The sequence below is a fragment of the Acanthisitta chloris genome, unplaced genomic scaffold (genome assembly GCF_000695815.1).
Source record: "Acanthisitta chloris isolate BGI_N310 unplaced genomic scaffold, ASM69581v1 scaffold10906, whole genome shotgun sequence".
NCBI lineage: Eukaryota > Metazoa > Chordata > Aves > Passeriformes > Acanthisittidae > Acanthisitta > Acanthisitta chloris.
The window spans coordinates 45,825-59,354 of NW_008676484.1; the positions used below are offsets into that span (position 1 = coordinate 45,825).

A 13,530-nucleotide genomic window follows, 5' to 3' on the forward strand; every position below is an offset into this window, starting at 1 on the left:
TCAAAAGCCAAGGAAAGTGTGCCACTAATGTAATTTTCCTTTCTGGGAAGTGAGAGGGGGTTCAAACCAACATCTCCAGACTCAGGGAGTGTGCACTGGCAGCCAAATTACGGACAGTTCTGAAAGAGCTGGGCACAGAAGAAGGGAGGGGGAAACACGCCCACCCTAAAACCCATCCATAAAGAATCCCACATTTACTGACAGACAAGGCACAAGAGGTGCCACTAATGTAATTTTCCTTTCTGGGAAGTGAGAGGGGGTTCAAACCAACATCTCCAGACTCAGGGAGTGTGCACTGGCAGCCAAATTACGGACAGTTCTGAAAGAGCTGGGCACAGAAGAAGGGAGGGGGAAACACGCCCACCCTAAAACCCATCCATAAAGAATCCCACATTTACTGACAGACAAGGCACAAGAGGAAAATCATTGTGGTTTAACAGTTATGGCACTCAGTTCAAGGATGGGGGAGATTATCAGTCTCATTGCTGCTCCCAGGAACATAGCTGTATTTACATTAGAAGGGGTTTGTCAACACCTGGTTATTGGCATTCTCTGGTGTTTGGAAGGAATTGCAGTCTGTTTTATGCAGCATGTGTTTTTTCTAGATTACTTACTCAGAAATTCGGGTATTCAGTTCTCCTACAGATGTACAGTCAAACCAGCCTATATCCATTCGCATTACTTTCCTGAAATAAGCTTTCCTGATTTTCTGTATCTGACGAGCTGCAGACATAACCCAAAAGCAGATCTGGGAAAAGCATAAAGTGGCTGATAAATTGCAGTAAAAAGTCTTTCTACTCCCAGCAAATGGGAAAAAGCAATTTGGCTAAAATGGGAAAGAGCAATTTGACTATAGATAAAATTACTATTCAGGTGAAATACATTCTAGCTAAATAGACATAATAGTTGTTGTGATCTTTAAATAATCCAAAAATTTTATCTGGATCAAGCATTTGTCTTAGTTACGATAGGATGAGAGGAGAGGCAAGTTAAATTATTTATGTTATGTGAATGTCATATGGACAATATTTTTTCCATCTTCAACTCTAATACAGGGATGGCAGCCATCTGACCTTAGGAAAATTGGGATATTTTTCAGGGAGGAGAATAATCAGTGTTTTTTTTGTAATTATAAATAGCTTCAAAAGCAGTGGACCCTTTAGCATATTGTGCAGGAATTGTCCAAGCTTGTGACTCATCTCTGTTATAAGGACTGAACTATTACTACAGAATATGTAGGGTGTGATTCTTCTCTACACTAGTTTTACACTAGTATTTCTCTGTAATCTCTTTATAATAGAAACACAGAGCTCAACACAGTTGAGATGCCTACTGGGAATCTGCATGCCCTTCCATTTATTTTGGGAGTGCGTATGGATTCAGCCACACTTGAGCAAGTATTGCTTGTGGTGTGAAAGAAGCAGTGTGCATTTACCTCATTGGGTAAAACTTATTCTTGTACAAAGGTGTGCGTGCACAAATCCAAGGAGCTCTAATGTAGCCTGAGCTAACGTGTTTCAGCCAATAGAATGAGAACTGAAAATTCTGCTCAAGTAGGTAGATAAGCAGTTAAAAGGAACATAATTATTATTAACTTAATTATATAGTGATTTAAACTTTGAAATCAAAATAGAAAACAAAATACTGACCTGGAGGTATCCTAATACAAGTATGGCACAGCCAATTCCTGCATAGTAGCCTGCAAACCTGGTCATTTCTTTTTCAATGTCCAGCAGCCTGAAAAAGGAAAAGGAAATAAAAAAAAGAATTAGCAATACTATTTTGTTTCTCACAGATTTCTACCCTGGTGTTTCCTCAAGTTCGAGTCAGGTCAGCTGGCAAGCCAGCTTGTTTTGCTAACAGAGGCATCATTTCCCAGTACTGAGGTTATTGCCAGCAGTGACTGGTTTCCTTCCTAATAATTTCACCTAAGAATCACACTAACACAGCAGCAGTCTTCATTACAAAAGCTGTGCTGGGCCAGTCAATCAGTCCTGACTCCTGCATGGGGTTATATTAGTCTAAAGAGACCAGTCTGGTTTCACCCAATTACCAAACAATGTGCCCTGAATTCAAATAATTATCAGAGCTCTGTGGAATAGCACTTAAAATACATCAATACAGTAGGTGTCCCCAGGTTCTGTCACTTCACAGCCTTCCAAATGTTTTATCTTGGCAGACAAGCAAGTTTTGCACAGGAGTAGGGAGCTGGCAGGTACAGAAAATGCTCCACCATTCTGTAGCAGCCCTGAGGTCTCTGGGACACCCCACCAGACTGCACATTCTGAAACAGCACAGGTGAGAAGGTGTTTCCATGGAGCTGCCCAGCATGTTGAATGTACTTGCTTTATGCCATTATACCAACTAATAACACAGATTTCACCAGTGTTTTATGGGGAGAAATGAGGGCTGCTAAAGTCGATTCAAGTATCATTTGCATAATAATATGCAAAGCTTACACCATAGCTTTGTTCCATAGCACCTCTGCTATGAAGACAGGCTGAGAGATTTGGGGCTGTTCAGCCTGGAGAAGAGAAGGCTTCAGGGAGTACTTAGAGGACCTTTCAGTAGTTGAAAGGAACCTACAAGAAAGCTGGAGAGGGACTTTTCACAAGGGCATGGAGGGACAGGACAAGGGGCAATGGCTTCAAACTGAAAAAGGATGAGTTTAGATTAAATATTAGGAAGAAATTCTTCACTGTGAGGGCGGTGACACACAGGAACAGGCTGCCCAGGGAAGTTGTGGATTCCCCATCCCTGGAAATGTTTGGATGGGGCTTTGAGCAACCTGGCCTAGTGGAAGGTGTCCCGGCCCAATGGCAGGGCGTTGGAACTAGATGATCTTTAAGGTCCCTTCTAACCCAAACCAGTCTATGGTTCTATTAATGTATCCTGCCTGGTGTGTAGTTGTGGCTTCAGGGGAAGAGAGGCCTTTAGCATGTCCTGTATTCTATCTGCCAGCTGATCTCAGAGGGCTGGCTTGGACAGCCTGGAGCAAAAGAATTTGGCCCCAGTAACCTACATCTAGGAATGTGAATCATGTCCCATGTGCTCTGAATTTCAGAGACCTTTAGACAAGTAACTTTTAATTTTAATTAAATATCTAATTAAATGTCACTCAGAGATTAGAAAACTCTTGAACAGATGCACTGAAAAATGATCCTTAGGAAAGGTTACAGGTTCAGATTTGGCTTTGACAGATATCTGTATCTGAATGAATCATCTCAACTGCATTTATTATAGTTAATGGAAAGGAATAGGTAGTCTTGCTGGGCAGTTCATCTGATTTGCCCTAGACATCCCCCATAAGCTGAGATAAATTGTATTCTAGAAATGCTCATTTCTATTAATGACTAAAGTTTAACTAACTTGCTCAGAAGTCAGCAGGCACCTATGGGTAACTAAGTCCTAACCAGAATGACCAGAAGGCGTTATTACCTATAGTGTAATCAGAGAAAACATGTTAATGAACTTAGAAGTATAACGGATACATCTGTTATCAGAACAACCATCAGCATCAAATATTCTTGGTGACGTCTGTAGCTGAAAGACCAAGATCCAAGCTGACCTTGTGTCCCTCCAGGTAATAATACCTCCAGCTCAGAAATAGGACTCTGTAAAAAGAACCATGCCCCTTTTCTGCCTTATGAATAGATGTAAAGGCTGAACAGGACCTTCACTAGCAATGCATTCTCTGACAAGCTACAAGAACAATGGAAAACAAATACATCCATTACTTACCCACAACTTATTGTGGCATTCTTTTCATTGTGATGAATAGTACCATTAATCCACGCTACAGTGTTATTTACACATGTCTTGTTTGGGTCTTTAAGCTCTTGCATTTCAATGTCATATTCAATAAATGTGTCTGCCATTGCACCAAAGACAAGCAACACAGCTGGTTGGGCTACTCCATGAGCAATAGCACATAAACTACCAACAGCCATCAACAAAATCTCCTTAGATGAAGAAAATCTAAACTAAAGAGAAAAGAAAAACATGTGGTGTCTGTTGACAGGCAGTCTGGTATACTGATAAATCATTAATTAGGTGGATCAGATACAAAACCATTGTCTTTAAATTTCAGAATTATCTTCAATACAAAGAGAAGACAAATCTCTCTCTCCAATCTAATCTAATTGCATCTACAATTACAGCTACATAAATTATTATGATTGTTTAACACGTGAATGAATGTATTATCGTATAGCGTTAATAGCTCGGTATCATTCCACATTATCATCATTCCAGAAATTAGCTAAGAGATTAAGAATAGTAACTATAATTCATATATATAGTCTGATTTGCAGATTTCCTGTGGAGACAGAGGGAGAGAGAAGGGAGAAAAAAGCCTTAGGGCATTATGCAGGGCCTCTGAATAGAGTCAGCCAATTTCCCAAAAGCCTGAGGTGCTGTGGTAGAAAGTCAACTAAATATCTCAGAGCAAGTTCTCATAGTTAATATTCTAAAATACATCAGCTTAGGCAGGCAATTGTGCATTGGCTCTTTCTCTGGGAGAAATGTGTAGAAATAAGATACAGCATGCTGTAAAAAAAAAGGACTGAGCTAAGTCCTATTACCTTACATTTGCTGTGGGCCAAGAGCATACACACATGTAGCTGGTGACGCGGCAAAGATACAGCAACTTAAGTTACCTTTGTCATGATTGTGTGAAGTCTGATTCTCAGGGTGAAGTCATATACAAATACATAGATTAAACTGACCATATAAAATGTCAGTATCAAGTGATATACATTTTGAAATGTATAGCATATGGGAGTGTAACGATGCGTCAGAGCCTGCTGAAGAACCTGCCCAGGTTCTGTGGGTGCTATAATGCATCTAAGAGAAGGGTGGAAATTTGCAGCATGTATGGAAAAGGGACATTAGGGCAAAGAGGAGATAAAGGGAAAAACAAGTCAGGTAGTAACACAAAAGAGAAATAAATAAGTCTTTCTGCAAAAACAAAACTGAAGTCAGAAGAAAACTGTAACACTCTCATTGTTTTGCAAACCTTAAGAAGTGAGGAATTCCCTTGATTAAAAAAACCCACACAGAAAATGGTCAGATATGTGATATCTGATCTCTCAACACATCTGAACCAAACACACTGTGCAAAACAGGCTACAGAATTCAGACCTCTCTGCTTGACAGACATAGCCCTCCATGTGGACGGACTGTTCTCTCCACCCTACTAGGAGCTGAGATGCTTAGCCAGGTACAGTAAAATGGATGTAACTGCACTAGCCCAGTACTACTGACAGGCCCATGTTAGTTTGGACAGACTACAGTCTACTTGCCTAGACTACATGCCAAACAGAAGTAATAAGACCTCTGGCTTGGATATCTCAACTCCATTAATTTTAAACTTTAGATGCACCCTCTGGAATTCCTTCAAAGGCTAGACATACCATATGGTATTGTGCATCCACAAGTTTCTATAGCTACCAAATCTAATACTGATGGAGCAATTACAAGAGAGCTAAATTATCTGCCAAATATCACACAGTAAATTTTTGGCAGAAATAAGAACGAGCCAAGGTCACCTAGATCCCTGCTGTGCATCTTACCTCATTTCCACATATCTACCTCTAGGTTTAATATAAGGTGCTTAGTAGACAATTTTGACACAAATATTGTTAATCAATACCAAGCTGACAAAATGACAGAGAGTTCCATTAAATTCCCATTGAATTTAGTGTCAGAATTTCAGGCCAAATAATTCAATCCTTTGTCTTAGTCACAGCTACTCCCTAAAACAACTGTATAGGTTATTGTCACTTATTCTGGAGCATAATACACATCAAACATTTATAGCCATTGCTTTCATTACCAGCTGAAAGAAGCCAACACGAATACTGTTTTCTTTCTTTTCTGATGACCTTCAAAACAAAACATAAAATTATAAACTTGTATTTTAGTACATATTTTGTTCCATATACAAAGATATTGTAAAAAATTGAACTTAACTCACTTTTCACTTTTCTTCTCTAGAAAAGGTTCTTCATATATCTGGAAATTCCTGGCAGAAAGGATACGATTTTACATTATTACTGATATTCTCTTGGCTGTTTCTCTGAAATTACATTTTATTTGACATATTTTGCCCAGGTTTTTAAGAGACAAGCTGTTTCTTTCAGATTTCTTTGGAGTCACTAATTTGATGGTTCTTTTAAATTTTAGACAGGGTCTAGAATAGAGTTTGTGTTAAAATTATCTAAAGGTTTATAGTTTGTTTCATAAGCAACTCCTTGAAATACTGCTGCTATAATGTGGATTGTGGGTTCTTTGAGGTCAGTTAGAGAAAAACCTACCATCCAAATTGTTTGCTAATCTTTTCCTTAAGACACTGTTCCCCTTTGTGCTGGTTTTGTCTGGTACACAGCTAACTTTCTTCACAGTGGCTAGTATGGGGCTGTGTTTTGGATTTGTGCTGAACACAGGGTTGATAATACTAATATTTATATTATTGCTGAGCAGAGCTTACACAGTGCCAAGGCCTTTTCCGCTTTCCATACTGCCACACTGACAAGGAATTTGGGGATGAATGGGAGGCTGGGAGGAGATGCAGCCAGGACAGGGGACCCAAACTGACCAAAGGGATATTCCATACCATATGACATGAAGCTCAGTATATAAAGTGGGGGGAAGAAGGAGGAATGTAGGATGTTTGGAGTGATGGTGTTTGTCTTCCCAAGTAACCGTTACACATGACATGAAGTATATAAAGTGGGGGGAAGAAGGAGGAATGTAGGATGTTTGGAGTGATGGTGTTTGTCTTCCCAAGTAACCGTTACACAACACAATACTGCTGCTATAATGTGGATTGTGGGTTCTTTGAGGTCAGTTAGAGAAAAACCTACCATCCAAATTGTTTGCTAATCTTTTCCTTAAGACACTGTTCCCCTTTGTGCTGGTTTTGTCTGGTACACAGCTAACTTTCTTCACAGTGGCTAGTATGGGGCTGTGTTTTGGATTTGTGCTGAACACAGGGTTGATAATACTAATATTTATATTATTGCTGAGCAGAGCTTACACAGTGCCAAGGCCTTTTCCGCTTTCCATACTGCCACACTGACAAGGAATTTGGGGATGAATGGGAGGCTGGGAGGAGATGCAGCCAGGACAGGGGACCCAAACTGACCAAAGGGATATTCCATACCATATGACATGAAGCTCAGTATATAAAGTGGGGGGAAGAAGGAGGAATGTAGGATGTTTGGAGTGATGGTGTTTGTCTTCCCAAGTAACCGTTACACATGATGGGACCCTGCTCTCCTGGAGATGGCTGAACACCTCCTGCCCATGGGAAGCAGTGAACTACTTTCTTGTTTTGCTTTGCCTGTGTGCATGACTTTTGCTTTCCCTATTAAACTGTCTTTTTCTCAATCTATGAGTTTTTTAGCTGTTACCCTTCTAATTGCCTCCTTGATTCTGCTGGTGGGGGAGTGAGTGAGTGACTGTGTGGGGCTTGGCTGCTGCTGGGGTTAAACCACACCACCATTCCTTCTTATATTGCTTATATGTTTATATTGCCATAGTGAAGTAGAATCTATCACTTTACCGTACTTGGGATTTTTTTCCTCACTTCTCACATTATGTGTGATCAGTTAGGATCAAAAGGACTAGTTGTACCATTATGGATGGGATCCATACATAGCAAGTAATAATCATCAGGCTCTGTACATTCACTGATGAATGAGTAGGGATATTCTATTTGTGGTGGGTTGTTCTGTTTTGGGCTGGGTTTTCCTTGTTTTGCTTTGGTTTTTTTAATTCAACAAATTAATTCAAGTTAGATTTGTCATGAACTTTTTTCAGAAATCAGATCCTAGACAGTCCGAAGAAAGCTTTCCTTCAGGTTGGTAAGACCCTATATGTGTTACATATGAAAGTCCAACAGAACTTTGGTTTCAAGATATGTGGGAGCACATGGTGGACCCTGAATACTGAGCTGGTGCTCTCTTGGATGGGCAACCTGACAAAGACAAAAATTGAGAGATGCTTTACTTTCCCCATTTTAGGAGTAGCTCTCAGACTGTGTACACTGTGTCAGAAAGAGCTGGCCCAAACTACAGCACCCATTAGATTGTCCAGTCTGCTACAGAGTTGTCCAAAGGTCTAGGAAGGAGGAGGCTCACAATCCCATTCATATCTCTGGTTATAGCTGAAAGTCAGGTTCTCTAAATCACTTCAACTTCAGTCTATACAGAATTCTACGTTTAAATCTTAAAATCTGAGCTCAAATGAAGTGAGCTAATTTTTTTTGTTTTGAAATCTCACAGCTAAGCTTTAACAGGAATTAATCAAGATTGATTAAATTTACTGGAAAACTAATTTCTCAAACTAAAAGCACTGAAGACAGATGAAGACCATATTTTCCTGCTATTCATGTTTTTAAATGTTTCTAGGACTGCTTTGGTCTATCTGTTTAAGTTGTATCAAATAAAGCAGTTCAGCTGCTAGAGAACAGGGTTTTTTTTAAAAAGCCATATATTCTATCAATGTGTCAATGTGATCCAATGACATTAACTTCTTCAAATATTCCTAGAAATATTGATTGTTCCATTCATGTACATGACTTACTCTGATTTCTTGAAGCTGTTACCTGTTAGGGAAAATAAAGGCACAGTCTAGTTAATAATTATTGTTAAAGTACATAATCTTCTGTAGACGTGAAACATAAGCCCTAGAACCCCATGAGATCTGATCATTCCTAAGTTATAAACATCTTATTTCCACTAATACCTATAGCCAGGGACATGTTTTACACTGAATACATTATTCAGGACATTTGCCAGAAGTCAACTCATTTTCATTGCAAACTGTTTGCTAATATTCAGCTAGTTCTCTTGGATGCTCTCTGATCGAGGACTACTACTCTAATGTCAGTTCATACATGCTTCCTGAAAGGGAACCATAGCTCAGAAAAATTGAGTTGTACTATAGGACATAATTGTAATAACCCAAACAATGGATGATTATAGATTTGAAATGCAGATTTAGCATCAATCAGCAGCTGCAAAGTTTTCAAAAGAGTAACAGACATCACAGATCAAGTAGCTTGGACTGGCAAAATGGAAAAATGCACATTGCAAAGAAAAATGGACAAAACTTGGACAAGCTGTGATGAGGAGAAGGAATGCAGATCTTTGCTTTGCATTAGCTTATGTGAATTCTGCCTAATATGAGTATAGATAGGAGTGTTTGCTGAATGCAGCTCTGGAAACCATAGGAGACAGCACTTTTGACTTTTTTTTCTTCAGTCTTTTAGTTGTACACTAAAGTGCCTATAAAAACCTATGTAAATACCTCAGAACTTGTTAGTAGGTAAGTAACTATTGTCCATGAGTAAGGATTGTTATACGTAGTTTTTACAGAAAAGTTGTTTTCTGGGCAGCATAGCCGTAACAGCAGGTACCACGTAAGTCTATATTTGTTCCACAGACTATTTGCTTTATAATTTGTAGACTATTTTCTTCACTTACACCACCAACCACATATTTTACATGCTTTATGTAATAAGGAGGTGACTGAAGAATAAAGTTCTTACATTTTCCATCCAAATCAAAAGCATAGTTATCCTCTCCCAATCTCTTGATACTACGCAGAGCAACAGGTTCAGACATGATGATTAGTTACGTCACTCAGAAGTCCTGAAAAGAGATGAGGGTGGAAGGAAGAGTGTCAACATACATTTGTGAACATAAAACAAAGTTACCTTTAATTCCTGCTTACCTCAGTTTTGGCCTCAGTATGCCAGGGCAATGCCACTGATTACAGCACAAGTTATAACAGAAGAGATGTCACAGACTCAATAAAACTACAGAGTAGAAAAACTACTCAGAGAAGGGTGCCCAACTCTCTCCTGAGTGCAAGGCCTCTGGCAGGCTCTGCTGCTCCTCTGGACAGCTTTATTCCTAACTAGTCACACTGACATGCCCTCCCCAAGACATGCCCTTTCATAGCCAAAGTCATCTCATTCACATCTTTGTTTAATGCAATATATACCAAAGCATAGTTACAATACCTTCTTCCAGCCATTAAACATCAACATTTGCATGTTTATACTTCTGTATAAATCTCACAACTTCTCATTTTAAGCATTCAGACAGCAAAGCTTTAACAGCTTTTACCCAAATAACACAAGAAGTCCTCTGTGTGAAAGACACATTTCCACAGATTCCTTGTGTTACACGACCTGACTTCCCAGCCAGCTGGCTAAAGGAGTCACTTACTTCCTTTTAATAGTACTAAAACTACCAAAATCTGTCATGTTTGCCAGAGTCATGTGATTAACTGCAGTCAGGCAGCTCCTTACAAGTGTGAAGGATTGAGAAGTAGCTTGGCTTTGAAATTATCCGAGGTTGGAAATACACCCATTCCTAGATCAAAGTGGAGCAACATAAGAATCTAGTCCAGTAGTTGGGGATGCAGGTATGACTTTTGATAATTTCACTTCCCATAATTTCCCAACCTATCATTTTTTGTTACTTTTCTTTCCAGGTTGTCTTTCAAGGACTGCGGACTCCCAACTAAACCCTTCTCTTATCCTCATTATCTCCTGACTTTTATGTGTACATCTCTTGGTACATCACTGAAACATCAGTAAGTCAGATTGGAAAGACCAAATTCTCTTGATTAATTCTATGCATCTATTACAAGGTTCAATTATCCTTACTTCATTTTAACTAATGTTTATCAAAGATGCCTGAAGAACTCCCCTGGCAATTAGTGCTAACATTTTTTTTCCTAATGTAAAGCCTGAATCTCTTACTTCTTCCACAATCCACGAAGGAGAGGAAGCATAATATTCCTTTTCACTTTGTAAGTAGGCTGTATTTTTTTTAATAATACTTGAAAGTCTCCCTCTTCAGATGAATAAAGCAACACATTCAATTCTCCCTGATAGGGTGTATTTCTTAAACATCTGTTAGTTTCCACTAGTCTCCTCTGGATTCTAGCACATCAGTAATGAAGTGATGAGCCCATAACAGCACTACAGTCTTACCAATACTGGGCAAAGGAGAAAAGTTATTTCACATGTCATGGATGGCATTTATTTTTTTAACAGAATTAGCACATTGTTGATTCACATTCATGTAATCCACTCAGCCAGTAAATTTTTGCAAACAATTTGCTACATAGTCAGTTCCTTTCCAAACTACATTTTTACATTTGATTAATCCTGCCTGGTATCGTCCATGTTTAATAGCACCTTCAGCCAATTTTACATAGTCATTGATATATCTGGATTATACCATATTATATCATAAACAAGGTAGACCTTTGCAGAACATTGATTCATTTGGACACTGGTTCATTGATTGCTACTCTATGGATGTAGTTTTTCTTATCTAAAAGTTTCTGATGAGCAGAGACAATCTATTTATCTGCCAGTCAGTATCTTCTGACCCTCTCACATTCTGTGACCCCCTAAATAGTGACCCAAATTATCTCCTTAAGTAAATCTGTAAAGCCAAAGAACCACTGCAGTATCAAAATGTCTGTTCAGGACTAGTCACAACTAGAATAGTCACAACATAAAATCATAGGCTCTTTTAATTAATCCCCATTAATCCCACATACAAATGAAAAATTTACAATTTGAATCATAATTTCTCCATTCTCTGAGACAGATGGCAAATGGGTTGAATAAGTTATGGCATTTCCTAAGTTAAAATATCTATCATGTGCACACTTCCAAGTTCTCTTTCCCCTTCTGACCAGAAATAAAAGAAAACATAATCTATGTATCACTGTTTCACATGGGATCTGTATACAAATCAGTAAATTTCACTTCAACTAGATTTGCATCACATATATGAAAGAGGATTTAAGAAGGGTTTAATTTCCAGATTACATTATTCAGTTCAAATTGAAATAAATGTAGATTCCCCGACAGAGGAAGCATATGCTCCTGACAGCTTTAAGTCCCTTGAGATTGTTTTCACTGAAGGTGAGAGTGACAGTTTTCTCCATGTGGGAACAAAATTTTCAACCACTTCTTCAACAAAAACGCAGAGCTTCCTCTGCTCCTCCCTCCTGCCTGTTGCTGTGTCTGATTGATTGAAACAGTCTCAAACAGATCTACAAAATCTGCTTGTTCAAATCATCCTAAAATTCTAGAAATTTCTTAAGAAAAGTTTCTCTGCCAGCTCATTTTTGGCTTTTTTTACATTTCAATTCAGTTGTGTGGTTGGAGCTGGAGATCTGAGAGCAAAGACTTTTTGCTTCATTTACCAAGAAGTTTGACAGTGGTAGCACAGATGGGAAAGCCTTTCACTGTGACATGATTCTAAGGAAAATGCAAATTAAACATGCAATTGGCCTAAGGTTATCCAGGGGGGTTTTTGCCTTACTTTTATGTTTTTATGAAGGACACAGTTAAAAATACATGAATTAATAAATTTCAAAGCAAGCCATCAGTGTAAGAAAAATCATCAAATCACAATGATTTTATATTTGTTCAAGCTTTTCAAATTTTTTGTTCAAATGGTTAAAGCATTATTTGCTGAATTAGTAATACCCAGAAGACACCAACTACAACCACACACTCCTCTTTTCTTCTGCAAAAAACAATCCACCACATTGGGAATGGTAGTAGCAATTTGTAATTAAACATGAAGGCACCATTTGCCTCTCAAACTACCTTTGCACTGCTCAGCACTCAAGTAATGGTACCATATAAAGAAAGCTGAGGTAATACCAACTTCTGATTTTGCACCGAAGTTAGTATAATTGGAAATGTCACCTGGATTATGAATATGTGTTCTGCTGGAGTAAAGCAGCAATGTTCTGACCTATTCTGCTATCAGAAGAAATCTAAACTTTAAGGGTGGTATTTACACACACTTTCCAGCAGCTTTAAAATACTTTATAGCTCACAGAAGCATAAACCTACTTAAATTAAGTGAACCACAGTACTGAATGTGGCTCCCAGTGAAAAGCCATGAACCAGCTAAAAAAACACCTCACTACAGTTCTGCGTCAGAAAGATAATGCATAATGTCATACTGGAAAATGATGAAAAAGTCCAAAGTAACGCAAAGCAAAGTCACTCTCTGCCTGTCCTCTTTCAGCTAGTTATTATTTGACTTTGCAGTCATAACATCTATACAAATTTCGTAATGGAACACAATAAACCAGCATTTAAACCGGTATAGAACATCATGCTGGGCTGTCCCATTTCAGTGCTTGCTCTGACACTGTATTTTAACATAATGAAATGTAGTTTGTAACAGATTTGTTTGTAAAGACTGAATACTGTTACAGCTTTAAATAACAGAAGAAGTGGAAAAATCCCCAATGACTGATAGACTTGAATAAGGATTCTAGTTACAAAGACTTGCTAGAGCTAAATTTTCTGGTATGATGTCACTTTTCCAATAAAATTACAACTGTCCCACATTTTTAAAAGGAAACATAATTTTCTTAGTTTCTCTATAGCTCAACACATCAAATACTGTCCTGTCCAGTAGGCATCATTCACTAGCTGACTTATACAGATGAATATAGCAGATTAGC

General features: G+C 38.5%; 1 protein-coding gene across 1 annotated transcript in view; it reads right to left on the reverse strand.

The window, feature by feature from the left end:
* The window catches only part of ABCB11 (ATP-binding cassette, sub-family B (MDR/TAP), member 11), a 38,171-nt gene extending 28,539 nt beyond the window's left edge, over positions 1 to 9,632 (reverse strand). Inside the window, 7 exon segments of the mRNA XM_009076158.1 lie at positions 615 to 748; positions 1,650 to 1,737; positions 3,742 to 3,983; positions 5,837 to 5,885; positions 5,978 to 6,025; positions 8,590 to 8,611; positions 9,557 to 9,632. Coding sequence (XP_009074406.1) covers positions 615 to 748; positions 1,650 to 1,737; positions 3,742 to 3,983; positions 5,837 to 5,885; positions 5,978 to 6,025; positions 8,590 to 8,611; positions 9,557 to 9,632 — 659 coding nt within the window.
* Positions 9,633 to 13,530: the final 3,898 nt, after the last annotated feature.